The sequence below is a fragment of the Oncorhynchus masou genome, unplaced genomic scaffold (genome assembly GCF_036934945.1).
Source record: "Oncorhynchus masou masou isolate Uvic2021 unplaced genomic scaffold, UVic_Omas_1.1 unplaced_scaffold_594, whole genome shotgun sequence".
Taxonomy (NCBI): domain Eukaryota; kingdom Metazoa; phylum Chordata; class Actinopteri; order Salmoniformes; family Salmonidae; genus Oncorhynchus; species Oncorhynchus masou.
In genome coordinates, this window is record NW_027012364.1 from 449,911 (window position 1) to 467,707 (window position 17,797).

General features: G+C 44.2%; 1 protein-coding gene across 3 annotated transcripts in view; it reads right to left on the reverse strand.

Moving 5' to 3' along the window:
* Positions 1–12,099, reverse strand: part of LOC135536317 (NACHT, LRR and PYD domains-containing protein 1 homolog) — a 29,825-nt gene extending 17,726 nt beyond the window's left edge. Inside the window, exons 1-11 of one of the 3 annotated variants that reach the window (XM_064962674.1) lie at positions 11,730–12,099; positions 10,514–11,037; positions 10,011–10,048; positions 9,135–9,199; positions 8,788–9,002; positions 8,341–8,597; positions 7,248–7,382; positions 7,002–7,134; positions 6,871–6,900; positions 6,056–6,338; positions 4,961–5,424 (exon numbers count right to left, since the gene is read on the reverse strand). In XM_064962674.1, coding sequence (XP_064818746.1) covers positions 5,418–5,424; positions 6,056–6,338; positions 6,871–6,900; positions 7,002–7,134; positions 7,248–7,382; positions 8,341–8,597; positions 8,788–9,002; positions 9,135–9,199; positions 10,011–10,048; positions 10,514–11,037; positions 11,730–12,064 — 2,022 coding nt within the window. In that variant the 5' untranslated portion in view covers positions 12,065–12,099 and the 3' untranslated portion in view covers positions 4,961–5,417. Of the gene's footprint in view, positions 1–4,960; positions 5,425–6,055; positions 6,339–6,870; positions 6,901–7,001; positions 7,135–7,247; positions 7,383–8,340; positions 8,598–8,787; positions 9,003–9,134; positions 9,200–10,010; positions 10,049–10,513; positions 11,038–11,729 lie in introns of those variants that run through there. The other 2 variants (XM_064962673.1, XM_064962675.1) reach the window with 2 other exon arrangements.
* Between the last annotated feature and the right edge of the window lie 5,698 nt (positions 12,100–17,797).

Genomic DNA, 17,797 nt, shown 5'->3' on the forward strand with positions numbered 1-17,797 from the left:
TTTAAATACTAGTTATCGAAAAAAAGAAAAACGCCCACTTAATTTTTTGGCCAAAACCTTTGTATTTTCCTGATGTTATGAATTTTAGTGACGTTGCCAGTTCTTGTTCCTGAATGTTTTCGTTATTTGGTCCTCAAAACATGAACTCGAGATGTACCATTTGGAGATTGCAGCGTTTCCCGCAGCCATATGATTGGTCGGGTAAGCGAATGCGTCATCACACTCCCTCATCTGATTGGTCGGGTAGGCGGACCCTTCCGACTTTGTGGATGTGGTAACTAGTGAGCAAAGCAGATCACCACCTTTCTGAGTTTATCAACTTAATGTCGCATTCAAAACCACAGGGATCTCGGAAAAAACTAAATCTGACTGTGAAAAATCGCCCGAATTGACGAGAATGACTTTTATTTTTCAAAGAAACTAGTTTACGTGATACACGTCTTCCTCCGGGAAGTGAAAGAGCGCCAAGAAAAATAATCACCTTCATGTGCAGTCAATCTCCCAAACCCTACCTACCTCATAGCCCTGTAGACTATAATATAACATTGAGTCATATTGACTAGGCTGATCAATATGAATCAGCCTCAATGAAAGGAAGTATAAAATAATCTTTATTGAAAGTTGAAATCAGTATTGTAATAATTTAACAATTCTGTGGATGTCTTACCTCTGTGCGATGGCCTAACTTCTCCGAAACACTTGTCTGCATAAAATTGTAAAAGAACGGTACAGTACAAACCTTAGAAACAGTTTTCTTCTACCGATATTGTCCATTTCTTCCTTCACTTCCTTATAAATGTACTTCCTATTTTTAACACAGTGGGCTGGTTCAACATGTATACATTTATATTATATATTCACATTTATATCATGTAACGTTTTCATACACTTAATGCCAGAATTCAGCCCATAAATTCATTTTCTACCTGGTAAAAATGCATTTTGTATTATTTTATATCAGGATTTTATTGAGTGATGTTTTGCAGTGGTACCAGCAGAGGGCAGTGTGACAACAGCCAGGTTCGGCAGAAGGACGCAAGACGGTCATATCTGTGTTGTTATGGTAACATGATAGGATGGGTAACCAATGACAGACAATGATTCTGCAAACCCCCCAAAAATATTGATTATAATGTATAGCATAGGAAGTTAAAAATAGACTATTTATAATGTGAAGTGACATTGAACGAATCACACTAATCAAAGACACATTCACACACAGATACCAACACACATTCAGAGATAGACACGCACAGACAAATACATTCCATTAATTTTCCTGTCATTTATTGAAAATGTATTTGACAGAGATACTTCACATCAATCATCATTTCTGTAAATGTGACAGATTTAGCCAGCTAGCTAGTTTAACTGCAGTCCCTGGGCAGGTAGATCAACGTAGGTTGAACAGCTCCTTATATGTCCTTCAGACACTCTCAAGTCATTGGTAAAGGAGTGACAGGTTAACAGCTCCTTATATGTCCTTCAGACACTCTCAAGTCATTGGTAAAGGAGTGACAGGTTAACAGCTCCTTATATGTCCTTCAGACACTCTCAAGTCATTGGTAAAGGGGTGACAGGTTAACAGCTCCTTATATGTCCTTCAGACACTCTCAAGTCATTGGTAAAGGAGTGACAGGTCACACAGCTCCTTATATGTCCTTCAGACACTCTCAAGTCATTGGTAAAGGAGTGACAGGTTAACAGTCCTTATGTCTGTCAATGGTCAATGTGTTCCAGACATGAGGCTCTCACTGAGAAAACTGCTGATAGACGGAGGTGGTTGTGTTGATATTCAGTCTCTCTCATGAACCTCTAACAGGCCAACACTGTACAATGTATTCATAAAATACATTTATGTTGAATGTGTGTAGGAGTGACTGACCCTCCTGCTAGATAGGGGTCCAGCTAGGTACCTAGTGGAGGACTAACTGACCCTCCTGCTAGATAGGTGTCCAGCTAGGTACCTAGTGGAGGACTAACTGACCCTCCTGCTAGACAGGGGTCCAGCTAGGTACCTAGTGGAGGTCTAACTGACCCTCCTGCTAGATAGGGGTCCAGCTAGGTACCTAGTGGAGGACTAACTGACCCTCCTGCTAGATAGGGGTCCAGCTAGGTACCTAGTGGAGGACTAACTGACCCTCCTGCTAGATAGGGGTCCAGCTAGGTACCTAGTGGAGGACTAACTGACCCTCCTGCTAGATAGGGGTCCAGCTAGGTACCTAGTGGAGGACTAACTGACCCTCCTGCTAGATAGGGGTCCAGCTAGGTACCTAGTGGAGGACTAACTGACCCTCCTGCTAGATAGGGGTCCAGCTAGGTACCTAGTGGAGGACTAACTGACCCTCCTGCTAGATAGGGGTCCAGCTAGGTACCTAGTGGAGGACTAACTGACCCTCCTGCTAGATAGGGGTCCAGCTAGGTACCTAGTGGAGGACTAACTGACCCTCCTGCTAGATAGGGGTCCAGCTAGGTACCTAGTGGAGGACTAACTGACCCTCCTGCTAGATAGGGGTCCAGCTAGGTACCTAGTGGAGGACTAACTGACCCTCCTGCTAGATAGGGGTCCAGCTAGGTACCTAGTGGAGGACTAACTGACCCTCCTGCTAGATAGGGGTCCAGCTAGGTACCTAGTGGAGGACTAACTGACCCTCCTGCTAGACAGGGGTCCAGCTAGGTACCTAGTGGAGGACTAACTGACCCTCCTGCTAGATAGGGGTCCAGCTAGGTACCTAGTGGAGGACTAACTGACCCTCCTTCTAGATAGGGGTCCAGCTAGGTACCTAGTGGAGGACTAACTGACCCTCCTTCTAGATAGGGGTCCAGCTAGGTACCTAGTGGAGGACTAACTGACCCTCCTGCTAGATAGGGGTCCAGCTAGGTACCTAGTGGAGGACTAACTGACCCTCCTTCTAGATAGGGGTCCAGCTAGGTACCTAGTGGAGGACTAACTGACCCTCCTGCTAGATAGGGGTCCAGCTAGGTACCTAGTGGAGGACTAACTGACCCTCCTGCTAGATAGGGGTCCAGCTAGGTACCTAGTGGAGGACTAACTGACCCTCCTGCTAGATAGGGGTCCAGCTAGGTACCTAGTGGAGGACTAACTGACCCTCCTGCTAGAAGATCCACAAGTCCAGGAGGCTGCAGAAGGAGAGAGGCTGTGTGGTTGGACCTAACTGACCCTCCTGCTAGAAGATCCACATGTCCAGAAGGCTGCAGAAGGAGAGAGGCTGTGTGGTTGGTCCTTCAGTAAGTTTGTTATTATAGTGGTCATGTTTGATTGACATTTTCTGTACATTGTTGTGACCCTGAATTTAAGCAACAGACAGCAAGAACATGTTGAACCATCCTGCCTGTCTACTCTGCCTGGTCTCCCCACCTCCAGGGGTTGACTACAACTGTTGATATGAAGCTCTATCCAAAGACAGGGGTCCAGCTCCCCAATAAGTTTGAACATCCTGGAACACGACTCAGTTCCTTTTCTCAACACCATGTCGGTGATGTCACGTGCCTTCTCTGCCCTCTCAGCGATTCCCCCTCTCAGTGAGTCCATTTCCTCACTTCCTTCAGACAGATGGAGTTGTAATCCGTTAAAAAAATCTAAGGAAGGTCAAGATGACAACGTGGTGGTGTGTATCTTTGACTAGCCTCACAGTGACACTCAAAGTCAATCTTAAATGAATCATTATTTATTGTCAGTGAGCTGAGAGGTTCCAACCAACTCAATGAACCACAGTACACATGTCAATCAGGGGCTATGCCTGGTCAGACCCAACTCAATGAACCATAGTACACATGTCAATCAGCGGCTATGCCTGGTCAGACCCAACTCAATGAACAACAGTACACATGTCAATCAGGGGCTATGCCTGGTCAGACCCAACTCAATGAACCATAGTACACATGTCAATCAGGGGCTATGCCTGGTCAGACCCAACTCAATGAACAACAGTACAGATGTCAATCAGGAGCTCTCCCTGGGCAGACCCAGCAGTTCTCTCATATATGGCTATACACAGACAAGCTAAATTTGCATGATTTAGCATAATTAATGAATCATTACTGTTTGCTTCATTCATGTGACCGACCAACACTGGTTCATAGCATTGGACAGACCAACACGTCACCAGTCTTCTTCTCTCTAAGATGAGACCTTGAAACTGAGATATCTCGTTCTCAAACCAACGTCTGGCCTTACTGCCAAATTACATCTACTGTTTGTGAGGATTTGTACAGTCAGCCACTTGCATGAACACACAAATTAGTTTACAGAACAGCACATGAATAAAACACAGACATTTGTTAAAAGAATAGCACAAACAAACATTTCCCTTAAAATCACTTAAGTGTCTTTGTCCACAGACTAGGAGACAGGCCTCAGTATCTTCAGATTAGGTGGAGAAGTGTCTTTGTCCACAGACTAGGAGACAGGCCTCAGTATCTTCAGATTAGGTGGAGAAGTGTCTTTGTCCACAGACTAGGAGACAGGACTCAGTATCTTCAGATTAGGTGGAGAAGTGTCTTTGTCCACAGACTAGGAGACAGGCCTCAGTATCTTCAGATTAGGTGGAGAAGTGTCTTTGTCCACAGACTAGGAGACAGGCCTCAGCATCTTCAGATTAGGTGGAGAAGTGTCTTTGTCCACAGACTAGGAGACAGGCCTCAGTATCTTCAGATTAGGTGGAGAAGTGTCTTTGTCCACAGACTAGGAGACAGGCCTCAGCATCTTCAGATTAGGTGGAGAAGTGTCTTTGTCCACAGACTAGGGGACAGGCCTCAGTATCTTCAGATTAGGTGGAGAAGTGTCTTTGTCCACAGACTAGGAGACAGGCCTCAGTATCTTCAGATTAGGTGGAGAAGTGTCTTTGTCCACAGACTAGGAGACAGGCCTCAGCATCTTCAGATTAGGTGGAGAAGTGTCTTTGTCCACAGACTAGGAGACAGGCCTCAGTATCTTCAGATTAGGTGGAGAAGTGTCTTTGTCCACAGACTAGGAGACAGGACTCAGTATCTTCAGATTAGGTGGAGAAGTGTCTTTGTCCACAGACTAGGAGACAGGACTCAGCATCTTCAGATTAGGTGGAGAAGTGTCTTTGTCCACAGACTAGAAGACAGGCCTCAGTATCTTCAGATTAGGTGGAGAAGTGTCTTTGTCCACAGACTAGGAGACAGGCCTCAGCATCTTCAGATTAGGTGGAGAAGTGTCTTTGTCCACAGACTAGGAGACAGGGCTCAGCATCTTCAGATTAGGTGGAGAAGTGTCTTTGTCCACAGACTAGGAGACAGGCCTCAGCATCTTCAGATTAGGTGGAGAAGTGTCTTTGTCCACAGACTAGGAGACAGGCCTCAGCATCTTCAGATTAGGTGGAGAAGTGTCTTTGTCCACAGACTAGGAGACAGGCCTCAGTATCTTCAGATTAGGTGCTACAAGACAGGATGGAGGAGAAGGGAAGAGGGAGATCAAAAAGTATGGAGAAGAAGGAGGATTGAGATACACCTGAGGTAATGATGTGATGATGGTCCAATGATACACCTGAGATAATGATGACATAATGGCCCTATGATATACCTGAGATAATGATGAGATCATGGCCCTATGATGGTCCTATGGTACACCTGAGATAATGATGTGATGATGGTCCTATGGTACACCTGAGATAATGATCCTATGATACACCCGAGATAATGATGAGATAATGACAAGATAATGGCCCTATTATACACCTGTGATAATGATGAGATAATGATGAGATAATTCCCCTATGATACACCTGAGATAATGATAAGACAATGGCCCTATGATACACCTGAGGTAATGATGAGATAATGATGGAATAATTTACCTATGATACACCTGAGGTAATGATGAGATAATGATGAGATAATGATTAGATAATGGTCTTATGATAAGAGTAATTTATTACAGGCAGCAACACAAAAACATGCTTCCGTTTTGAAAAATACTTTCTCTTTGATCTGGGTAGCTATGTTTTTATTTGACCTATATTTAATCATTCCACATATTCAAGGGAGGGAGAAAAGAAACTGGTCTTACCTCGATTCACTCAAGTACTTAACAAGATGGTGTTCATGTTCACTGAGAGCTTTGAGACAAGCTCCCATCACTTCTGGTCCTTTAGGGAGGACTGCGTTCAGTAGTTCTCTCATTCGCTCCTGTTCAGTTGTTTCAGCTTTTATTCTGGAGTACTCTTCATCACCAATCATGCTCTTTGACGACAGATCATCTGCTATTGGCATTGGGTTTTTGACTCCCTGAATGAGTTCAGCCCTGTGTTTCTTCAGAAACTCCTCAGCAGGAATCCCAGAGAGTGTTAATGCTGAAGGGGGGTGAATTAAATTAATATGGTTTTAGGGTTAACAGCAGCTGTTTCTACATCTAATAGTCTCTCCAGTTAACATTCCTCTGATAGTCATTTCCATTGTGTTACATAGTGGGATTAAGATGGATTTAATTGTAATGTTTTGTCAACAGTCTATTGAAAATACATACAAAATCTGGAAGTTCCCTCAGTCAAGTATCGCATTTCAAGCACAGATTCAACTTTCTACAAAGACAAGGCCTCATGTACAGTGCCTTTGTCAGAATTTATATCATTACACCTTCATCACCCCTCTGAACATGATTCATGAAGACCTTCATCACCCCACTGAACACGACTCATGAAGACCTTCATCACTGAACATGACTCATGAAGACCTTCATCACCCCAATGAACACGACTCACGAAGGTCTTCATCACCCCACTGAACACGACTCATGAAGACCTTCATTAGTGTCCTTCATCCAAACTTGAAGAGATGTTAGCTCTATAACCCATTTTATAAAACTCGTCCACAAAACAAACTTACTCGTTGAATGAGAGTCGTTGCTGTACACATCTGAAAAACAAACAATAGAAAATATCATAAAACATTTTAATAGCATCTGTTAGAAAAGGACATTGATGATTGACATACTGTTCATGTATAGTATTACTTACCTTTTGATACCACTGATTTCCATACTGTCCTCTCATCATCCCCGATTAACTCCATCTCAATATCCACCCCTGTGTTTCCCATTATCATCTGACAACAGCTTGGTGTGGTGTCTGCAGGTAACAGCTGAATCTTCTGTAGGAGGCCATATGGTGCAACGATTGAGACAACAGAGTGAAATAGAATGATATTCCAGTTATTCATATACAATATGACAGATTCATGTCCTCAGCCTGATAAAACTACACCTCTGGATTGATGGAAGTGGAGCGGGGATTCTTGAACGCAAACCAACTGTTCAGCTTTAAGGACCCGTTTGGACTTGACAGGACGAATTCTGAAAATCCTTTGGACACCTGGTTTTTCTCCCGTTCCTGAACAGCCTACAAAATGAGCAATGTAGTAGTCAGTCAGAACAATGTAGTCTCGTAATTCACACAACATGCAGCTCACTGAGCAATCCATTTTTGTCAACAACAAAAAATGTTTTTTTTGTTTTACGATCCCTATTGTACCAGGATATTATTTTAAAGGTGTACCAGGTAAGTTGACTGAGAAGAGATTCTCTTTTACAGCAACGACCTGGAGAAGAGTTACAGGGGAGAGGAGAGGGGGAAAATGAGCCAATTGGAAGCTGGGGATGATTAGGTAGCCATGATGGTATGAGGGCCAGAATGGGAATTTAGCCAGGACATCCCGGGGTTAACCCTACTCTTACGATTAGTGCCATGGGATCTTTAGTGACCATGGAGAGTCAGGACACTGGGGTTAACATCCCCACTCTTACGATAAGTGCCATGGGATCTTTAGTGACCATGGAGAGTCAGGACACCGGGGTTAACACCCATACTCTTATGATAAGTGCCATGGGATCTTTAGTGACCATGGAGAGTCAGGACACCGAGGTTAACACTCATACGATAAGTGCCATGGGATCTTCAGTGACCATGGAGAGTCAGGACACCAGGGTTATCACCTCTACTCTTACGATTAGTGTCATGGGATCTTTAGTGACCATGGAGAGTCAGGACACCGAGGTTAACACTCATACGATAAGTGCCATGGGATCTTCAGTGACCATGGAGAGGACACCCGTTTAACGTCCCATCTGAAAGACAGCAACCTACACAGGGCAATCTCCCCTTCACTGCCCAGGGGCATTGAGTTCTCCCTCGACCAGAGGGAAGAGTGCTGTCTACTGGCTCTTCAAATGAATGAGACAGAAATAGAATTCTCACAGAGCTGCATGTTGTCTTTGTAATCAAGAGATTTTCAACAAACTATCAGCTTTCCTTCCGTAAGTTTCAACATACTGTTGTCACTTCAGTGATAGTGGCTCACCTCTTTCTGACTGGAGTTTCTGAGGAGCAGGTACAGCCTTGAAATGACTGTTGACCTTTTTACTGCCAAATAGAGGACCACATCACAGTGGACATCTACGTTCCAAGACAGTAACCTCAGTATAACAGAGATGGGTGAGAATTTGGGATGAAGAATCTTAACATGGAATCTGGTGACCTCATGCACTTCCTCAAAAGACACTCCATGTTCCTCTACATGAAGAATCTTCATCTCATTCCTCAGGGAAGGGTTGGTCCCTGAACAACACAATACAAAGGAGATGGATGAATAATACAATATGTCTTTCTAACTAAAAGACAAAGAATATGCAGAGCCAGATCACAGTAAACTCAAACTCCCAGAATAGTTAATTCATTCATTCATTCAGGAAGTGAAACTCAGTTACATGGAAATGTCTTTCTGAATACTATTTCTATATGGTTTTACCTAAACAGACAAAGTGTGGCAGATGAACTTCCTCCAGTTCACCTAACTCCATAGTGATGTCCAGCAATGGACCACCTTGTGTGTACTGCATGTCTTTCCGAAGTTGACTGTAGGGTTCCCAGTTCCTGAAGTGATACTTCAGAATGACATCTCTCTCACACAGCCAGCGGAGCCCAGACACTGTGCACTCATAACTCCCTCTGGGTGTCCTGTGTCTGAGGGCAACAACAAGATATGGTAGAGAAGGTCAATGGTCAAATGGAGAGGTTGGATTAGAAGACTATTCCCAAAGGTAATGGGGAAATACACTAGCAGGTGGAATGAAATGTTACAAGTAGTTATTTTACCTGAACATTGTCACTCCCTGGACAGTGGAAGTCAAGGGTTCAATCTGAAGCCAGTGTGTGGAGTCCTGAACAAGGACAAGCATGTCAGTAATACATATGGGGCCTGTTTCCTGGACACAGATCAGTGGAAGTTTCAATAGAAAGAAAGATATTTTAGGTCCAGTACTAGACTTAATCTGTGTCTGGGAAACTGGCCAATTAAACCAAAGTAACTCACCTAATATATTTATTCAATGTTACATGGAATGCTGGTATCCCAAAGTGCTGAACAGAAACCAGTCTAAAACCCCAAACAGCCAAACATGTGTAAAAGATGCCCATTCCAACATATTCCCCAGTCCACCTCATTAGGGCCGGGGCGGCAGGGTAGCCTCGTGGTTAGAGCGCTGGACTAGTAACCGGAAGGTTGCAAGCTCAAATCCCCGAGCTGATTTATCAATTAAACTGTCTAAAGACAAAATTTGACAACAGCTAAAATCCTGCATGCCTACAAGCAGAACACAGTACTGTTACTAAAGCAGGACTGTCTATATCCCAGTATGAATGGTTGGTCAGTACACTCCTGGCTTTGAGACTGTGCTTATATTACTAAAGCAGGACACAGGACTGTCTATATCCCAGTATGAATGGTTGGTCAGTACACACCTGGCTTTGAGACTGTGTTTATATTACTAAAGCAGAACACAGGACTGTCTATATCCCAGTATGAATGGTTGGTCAGTACACACCTGGCTTTGAGACTGTGTTTATATTACTAAAGCAGATCACAGGACTGTCTATATCCCAGTATGAATGGTTGGTCAGTACACATCTGGCATTGAGACTGTACCTGACTCCTGCAGGTATGTAAAAGTAATAATTGACATTATGACTTACCTCAACATGGTCACAAGTCTTACAGCTCTGAGGAATCCCTGAAGTCAAAAGTAGTTGGTTAAAGTTGACAATGTAATAATGAATTCATAATTATTAAATAGACTTGTAATAAAAATGAATAAAACTAAGCAACAGTCTCAGAATGTACACTCATTAGGATACCATAATCTGACATTAGTGTTATATTAATGAATGTTTGTGGAAGCAGGAAACAACATCGTTCTGGTCCGTGTTTTGTAGATGTTGGGGTCTGATTTCTGCTGGATCCTAGGATGTTCTCTTCACCCTCTAACAGAGTGTCAGCCAAGAAGTTTAGCATCGTGTTACAACCCTCTAAGTTGTTGCGGATGCCGTTTACTTTCTGCATCTACGTCATATCGCTGACTCTACCTTTAAGTTTGTTTTGACCAAATAGGTCATAATTGTGTTCCTTGCCTGGGAATCAACTGTAATGAACATTTAAAAATATTTTGAGTCATAAACAATTATCTGTTAACACTCACATTTCTCAGGTCCAAACTTGATCCAACTCTCTCCACCATGGTCTCTGGTGTTCTCAGGTCCAGGCTTGATCCAACTCTCTCCACCATGGTCTCTGGTGTTCTCAGGTCCAGGCTTGATACAACTCTCTCCACCATGGTCTCTGTTGTCCTCAGGTCCCGGCTTGATACAACTCTCTCCACCATGGTCTCTGGTGTTCTTAGGTCCAGGCTTGATACAACTCTCTCCACCATGGTCTCTGGTGTTCTCAGGTCCAGGCTTGATCCAACTCTCTCCACCATGGTCTCTGGTGTTCTCAGGTCCAGGCTTGATACAACTCTCTCCACCATGGTCTCTGGTGTTCTCAGGTCCAGGCTTGATCCAACTCTCTCCACCATGGTCTCTGGTGTCCTCAGGTCCAGGCTTGATCCAACTCTCTCCACCATGGTCTCTGGTGTTCTCAGGTCCAGGCTTGGTCCAACTCTCTCCACCATGGTCTCTGGTGTTCTCAGGTCCAGGCTTGATACAACTCTCTCCACCATGGTCTCTGGATTTGGTAAAGCAGAAGGATAGACTGTGATTAAACTAAATACAACTTATAAAGGCTTTATATAGCATACATACAGTCTTCATAAGCAGTACAAAGTGTGTATAAAGGGTGACAGGACAGCTCCCAATGTAGGCTGCATTGCCTAAATGTGACATTGCCCACTAAGTCACCTTCCATAAAGTCAATACTGATGGTGACATTTAACTAGGTAGGCACAGTCGAACTGTCTGTAGGTCCAACAGAACACATTAAAACACACCACTACAACTAATATAACTGTCTGAAGGTCCAACAGAACACATTAAAACACACCACTACTACTAATCTAACTGTCTGTAGGTCCAACAGAACCCATTAAAACACACCACTACTAATCGAACTGTCTGTAGGTCTAACAGAACACATTAAAACACACCACTACTACTAATCTAACTGTCTCTAGGTCCAACAGAACCCAACACACCACTACTACTAATCTAACTGTCTGTAGGTCCAACATAACCCATTAAAACACACCACTACTAATCAAACTGTCTGTGGGTCCAACAGAACACATTAAAACACACCACTACTACTAATCTAACTGTCTGTAGGTCCAACAGAACACATTAAAACACACCACTACTACTAATCTAATTGTAGAAATGATTCAAGAGGAAAACAAATGATGAAACATCGCTATGACTCACCTCTGAATGTTTTTGTCATCTATCGGACACAGGGTCAATGAGGTGTAGTCGGAGGTGTACATTATAAACCCAGGATAGAGGGGTTCAGTGAATGTGGTGTGTTCTGTGTAGAAGTGTGTCACTGTACCAGAGGAGGACACACTATAGAAGGACAACGTACCAGCTGGCCAGTCCAGATATACCCCAACTCTCTTAGAAACAGGAAAGGTATCTGGTCGGCTGTATCTGATGACTCCATTATGGTAAAAGTTATAACCACTATCATAGCAGACTAAACACCAGGACTCCTTATTGTGTCCAATCCTACGGTCACTCTCCCCTCCCTTCCTCTTCATTCCTTTGTACGCCACACCAATGAAAGCCCCGTCACCATCCCTCTCCACCTCCCAGTAATACCTGTATGAACTAAGAACAGAACTAAGAACAGATACAGCCCTTGGTTCACTCCAGACCTGACTGCCCTCGACCAGCACAAAAACATCCTGTGGCGGACTGCAATAGCATCGAACAGTCCCCGCGATATGCAACTGTTCAGGGAAGTCAGGAACCAATACACGCAGTCAGTCAGGAAAGCTAAGGCCAGCTTCTTCAGGCAGAAGTTTGCACCCTGTAGCTCCAACTCCAAAAAGTTCTGGGACACTGTGAAGTCCATGGAGAACAAGAGCACCTCCTCCCAGCTGCCCACTGCACTGAGGCTAGGGAACACGGTCACCACCGACAAATCCATGATTATTGAAAACTTCAACAAGCATTTCTCAACGGCTGGCCATGCCTTCCGCCTGGCTACTCCAACCTCGACCAACAGCTCCAGCCCCCCCGCAGCTCCTCGCCCAAGCCTCTCCAGGTTCTCCTTTACAAAAAATCCAGATAGCAGATGTTCTGAAAGAGCTGCAAAACCTGGACCCGTATAAATCAGCTGGGCTTGACAATCTGGACCCTCTATTTCTGAAACTATCCGCCGCCATTGTCGCAACCCCTACTACCAGCCTGTTCAACCTCTCTTTCATATCGTCTGAGATTCCCAAGGATTGGAAAGCTGCCGCAGTCATCCCCCTCTTCAAAGGGGGAGACACCCTGGATCCAAACTGTTACAGACCTATATCCATTCTGCCTTGCCTATCTAAGGTCTTCGAAAGCCAAGTCAACAAACAGGTCACTGACCATCTCGAATCCCACCGTACCTTCTCCGCTATGCAATCTGGTTTCCGAGCCGGTCACGGGTGCACCTCAGCCACACTCAAGGTACTAAACGACATCATAACCGCCATCGATAAAAGACAGTACTGTGCAGCCGTCTTCATCGACCTTGCCAAGGCTTTCGACTCTGTCAATCACCATATTCTTATCGGCAGACTCAGTAGCCTCGGTTTTTCGGATGACTGCGTTGCCTGGTTCACCAATTACTTTGCAGACAGAGTTCAGTGTGTCAAATCGGAGGGCTTGCTGTCCGGTCCTCTGGCAGTCTCTATGGGGGTGCCACAGGGTTCAATTCTCGGGCCGACTCTTTTCTCTGTATATATTAATGATGTTGCTCTTGCTGCGGGCGATTCCCTGATCCACCTCTACGCAGACGACACCATTCTATATACTTTCGGCCCGTCATTGGACACTGTGCTATCTAACCTCCAAACGAGCTTCAATGCCATACAACACTCCTTCCGTGGCTTCCAACTGCTCTTAAACGCTAGTAAAACCAAATGCATGCTTTTCAACCGTTCGCTGCCTGCACCCGCATGCCTGACTAGCATCACCACACTGGATGGTTCCGACCTTGAATATGTGGACACCTATAAGTACCTAGGTGTCTGGCTAGACTGCAAACTCTCCTTCCAGACCCATATCAAACATCTCCAATCGAAAATCAAATCAAGAGTCGGCTTTCTATTCCGTAACAAAGCCTCCTTCACTCACGCTGCCAAGCTTACCCTAGTAAAACTGACTATCCTACCGATCCTCGACTTCGGCGATGTCATCTACAAAATTGCTTCCAACACTCTTCTCAGCAAACTGGATGCAGTTTATCACAGTGCCATCCGTTTTGTCACTAAAGCACAAAGCACCTTATACTACCCACCACTGCGACTTGTATGCTCTAGAAGGCTGGCCCTCGCTACATATTCGTCGCAAGACCCACTGGCTCCAGGTCGTCTACAAGGCCATGCTAGGTAAAGCTCCGCCTTATCTCAGTTCACTGGTCACGATGGCAACACCCATCCGTAGCACGCGCTCCAGCAGGTGTATCTCACTGATCATCCCTAAAGCCAACACCTCATTTGGCCGCCTTTCGTTCCAGTACTCTGCTGCCTGTGACTGGAACGAATTGCAAAAATCGCTGAAGTTGGAGACCTTTATCTCCCTCACCAACTTCAAACATCAGCTATCTGAGCAGCTAACCGATCGCTGCAGCTGTACATAATCTATTGGTAAATAGCCCACCCATTTTCACCTACCTCTTCCCCACAGTTTTTATTTATTTACTTTCCTGCTCTTTTGCACACCAATATCTCTACCTGTACATGATCATTTATCAATCCAGTGTTAATCTGCAATATTGTAATTATTTGCCTACCTCCTCATGCCTTTTGCACACATTGTATATAGACTCCCCTTTTTTTCTACTGTGTTATTGACTTGTTAATTGTTTACTCCATGTGTAACTCTGTGTTGTCTGTTCACACTGCTATGCTTTGTCTTGGCCAGGTCGCAGTTGTAAATGAGAACTTGTTCTCAACTAGCCTACCTGGTTAAATGAAGGTGAAAGAAAATAAAATAAAATTAGAGACCAAAACAACCATACAGATATCCGCCATGTTGTGGAGTCAACAGAAGTCAGAATAGTATTATAAGTGTTCACTTACCTTTGATGATCTTCATCAGAATGCACTCCCAGGAATCCCAGTTCTACAATAAATGTTTGATTTGTTCGATAAAGTCCATCATTTATGTCCAAATACCTCCTTGTTTTTGCACGTTTAGAACACAATCCAAACTCACGATGCGCAGGCAAGTCCAGGCAAAAGTTCAGACGAGAAGTCATATTACAGTTTGTAGAAACATGTCAAACGAAGTATAGAATCCATGTTTAGGATGTTTTTATCATAAATCTTCAATAATGTTCCAACCGGAGAATTCCTTTGTCTGTAGAAATGCAATGGAACAGAGCTAACTCTCACGGGAGCGCGCGAGACTGAGCATGTGGCACTCTGCCAGACCCCTTACTCAATCAGCTCCCACCCCCCCCTTCACAGTAGAAGCATCAAACAAGGTTATATATGCTTCCACTAGATGTCAACAGTCTTTAGAACCTTGTTTCGATAGGCGAAGAATTGAAAAACTACAAACCTCAGATTTCCCACTTCCTGGTTGGATTTTTTTCTCTGGTTTTTGCCTGCCATATGAGTACTGTTATACTCACAGACATGATTCAAACCGTTTTAGAAACTTTAGAGTGTTTTCTATCCAAATCTACAAATCATATGCATATATTAGCAACTGGGCCTGAGTAGCGGGCAGTTTACTCTGGGCACCTTATTCATCCAAGCTACTAAAAACTGCCCCCAGCCATAAGAAATGTAACAACGCATTTACTGTCTGAGGTCAAAGAGTAAAATCACACTTTTTGTATTCAAACATACACAGTCCAATATGTTATTCATTTGATTTGACTTTGTTCCCCATTAGCTGACTCCATAACAACAGCTAGTCCACCTGGTTGGATCCCCTGACTCCATAACAACAGCTAGTCCACCTGGTTGGATCCCCTGACTCCATAACAACAGCTCGTCCACCTGGTTGGATCCCCTGACTCCATAACAGTCCCGTTTTGGGGGAAATCCATTACAGCAAAGTACTTCATTAATTGCTAACCAGAAATGATTTGTTATTGATATAAACATGCCTGCATTGGGTCTTTAAAGCTAGAATCCTTAGTTGCTACATCCATTTTTGGACTTATAAATGAATGATATACTGATTCATTCTTGAAGAATCTAACTTGTAAATTTCTCATGAGCTCAGTTCAACTGTTGTCCTCCATCAGAACCCAAAATATAAGCTTGTTTAACTCCAATGTTTGTAAAAACACCATTTATGTAACGGTTCTCGTCTGTCGAAGGAGAAGCGGACCAAAATGCAGCGTGGTGGTTATTCATGTTCTTTAATAAATGACTCGACATGAAATAACTAAACTAAACAATAAATGTGTGAAAACCTATACAGCATATCTGGTGAACATAAACACAAAGACAGGAAAAATCACCCACGAAATACTCAAAGAATATGGCTGTGATAGATAACCCCCACTAAGCCACACACCCAATACCTAACAAAACCCCAAGACAACACACACCACAATAATCCCATGTCACACCCTGGCCTGACCAAATAAATAAAGACAAACACAATAAACTTCAACCAGGGCGTGACAATTTAATGTTGATATCATGTATGGTCAGTCCTAGCATCCATAGCTCCATCTATGAATTTAAAAACCCTTAGCCTACAATGGTCGCTCTCCGCGGAAATCAAATTATCATAAAACAATCCTCATCGGAAAAAAAGATTTTTGCATGGGCTGCGTCTCAATCCACACCATCCGCCGATATCGCCCTTCAGCATCTGCGGTGGAAGGTGGCAGAGCTAGAGCGGTGTTTCTCAGACCATGAGACATCCCCAAAAAATAGGGTTTCTCACACAATGTTACGTAGCATCAGAACGGTTTGGCAAACTAAACCCAGCCAAAAAAATAAATGTCCTCTCACTGTCAACTGCGTTTATTTTCAGCAAACTTAACATGTGTAAATATTTGTATGCACATAAGATTCAACAACTGAGACATAAACTTAACAAGTTCCACAGACATGTGACTAACAGAAATGGAATAATGTGTCCCTGAACAAAGGGAGGGGGGTCAAAATCAAAAGTAACAGTCAGTATCTGGTGTGGTCACAAGCTGCATTAAGTACTGCAGTGCATCTCCTACTCATGGACTGCACCAGATTTGCCAGTTATTGCTGTGTGATGTTAACCCACTCTTCCACCAAGGCACCTGCAAGTTCACAGACATTTCTGGGGGAAATGGCCCTAGCCCTCACCCTCCGAACCAACAGGTCCAAGATGTGCTCAATGGGATTGAGATCTGGGCTCTTCGCTAGCCTTGGCAGAACACTGACATTCTTGTCTTGCAGGAAATCACGCACAGAACGAGCAGTATGATGGCTGGTGGCATTGTCATGCTGGAGGGTCATGTCAGGATGAGCCTGCAGGAAGGGCACCACATGAGGGAGGAGGATGTCTTCCCTGTAATGCACAGCGTTGAGATTGCCTGCAATGACAACAAGCTCAGTCTGATGATGCTGTGACACACCGCCCCAGACCATGACGGACCCTCCTCCTCCAAATCGATCCCACTCCAGAGTACAGGCCTCGGTGTAACGCTCATTCCTTCAACGATAGACACAAATCCGACCATCACCCCTGGTGAGACAAAACCACGACTCGTCAGTGAAGAGCACTTTTTGCCAGTCCTGTCTGGCCCAGCGACGGTGGGTTTGTGCCCATAGGCGACGTTGTTGCCAGTATTGTCTGATGAGAACCTGCCTTACAACAGGCCTTACAAGCCCTCCGTCCAGCCTCTCTCAGCCTATTGCGGACAATCTGAGCACTGCTGGAGGGATTGTGCGTTCCTGGTGTAACTCGGGCAGTTGTTGATGCCATCCTGTACCTGTCCCGCAGGTGATGTTTGAATGTACCGATCCTGTGCAGGTGTTGTTATACGTGGACAGCCACACTCATGCCTCCTTTCAGCATGCCTAAGGCACGTTCACGCAGATGAGCAGGGACCCTGGGTATCATTCTTTTGGAGTTATTCCAGGGTCAATAGAAAGGCCTCTTTAGTGTCCTACGTTTTCATAACTGTGACCTTAGTTGCCTACTGTCTGTAAGCTGTTAGTGTCTTAACGACCGTTCCACAGGTGCATGTTCATTAATTGTTTATGGTTCATTGAACAAGCATGGGGAAACAGTGTTTATAAACCCTTTACAATGAAGATCTGTGAAGTTATTTGGAT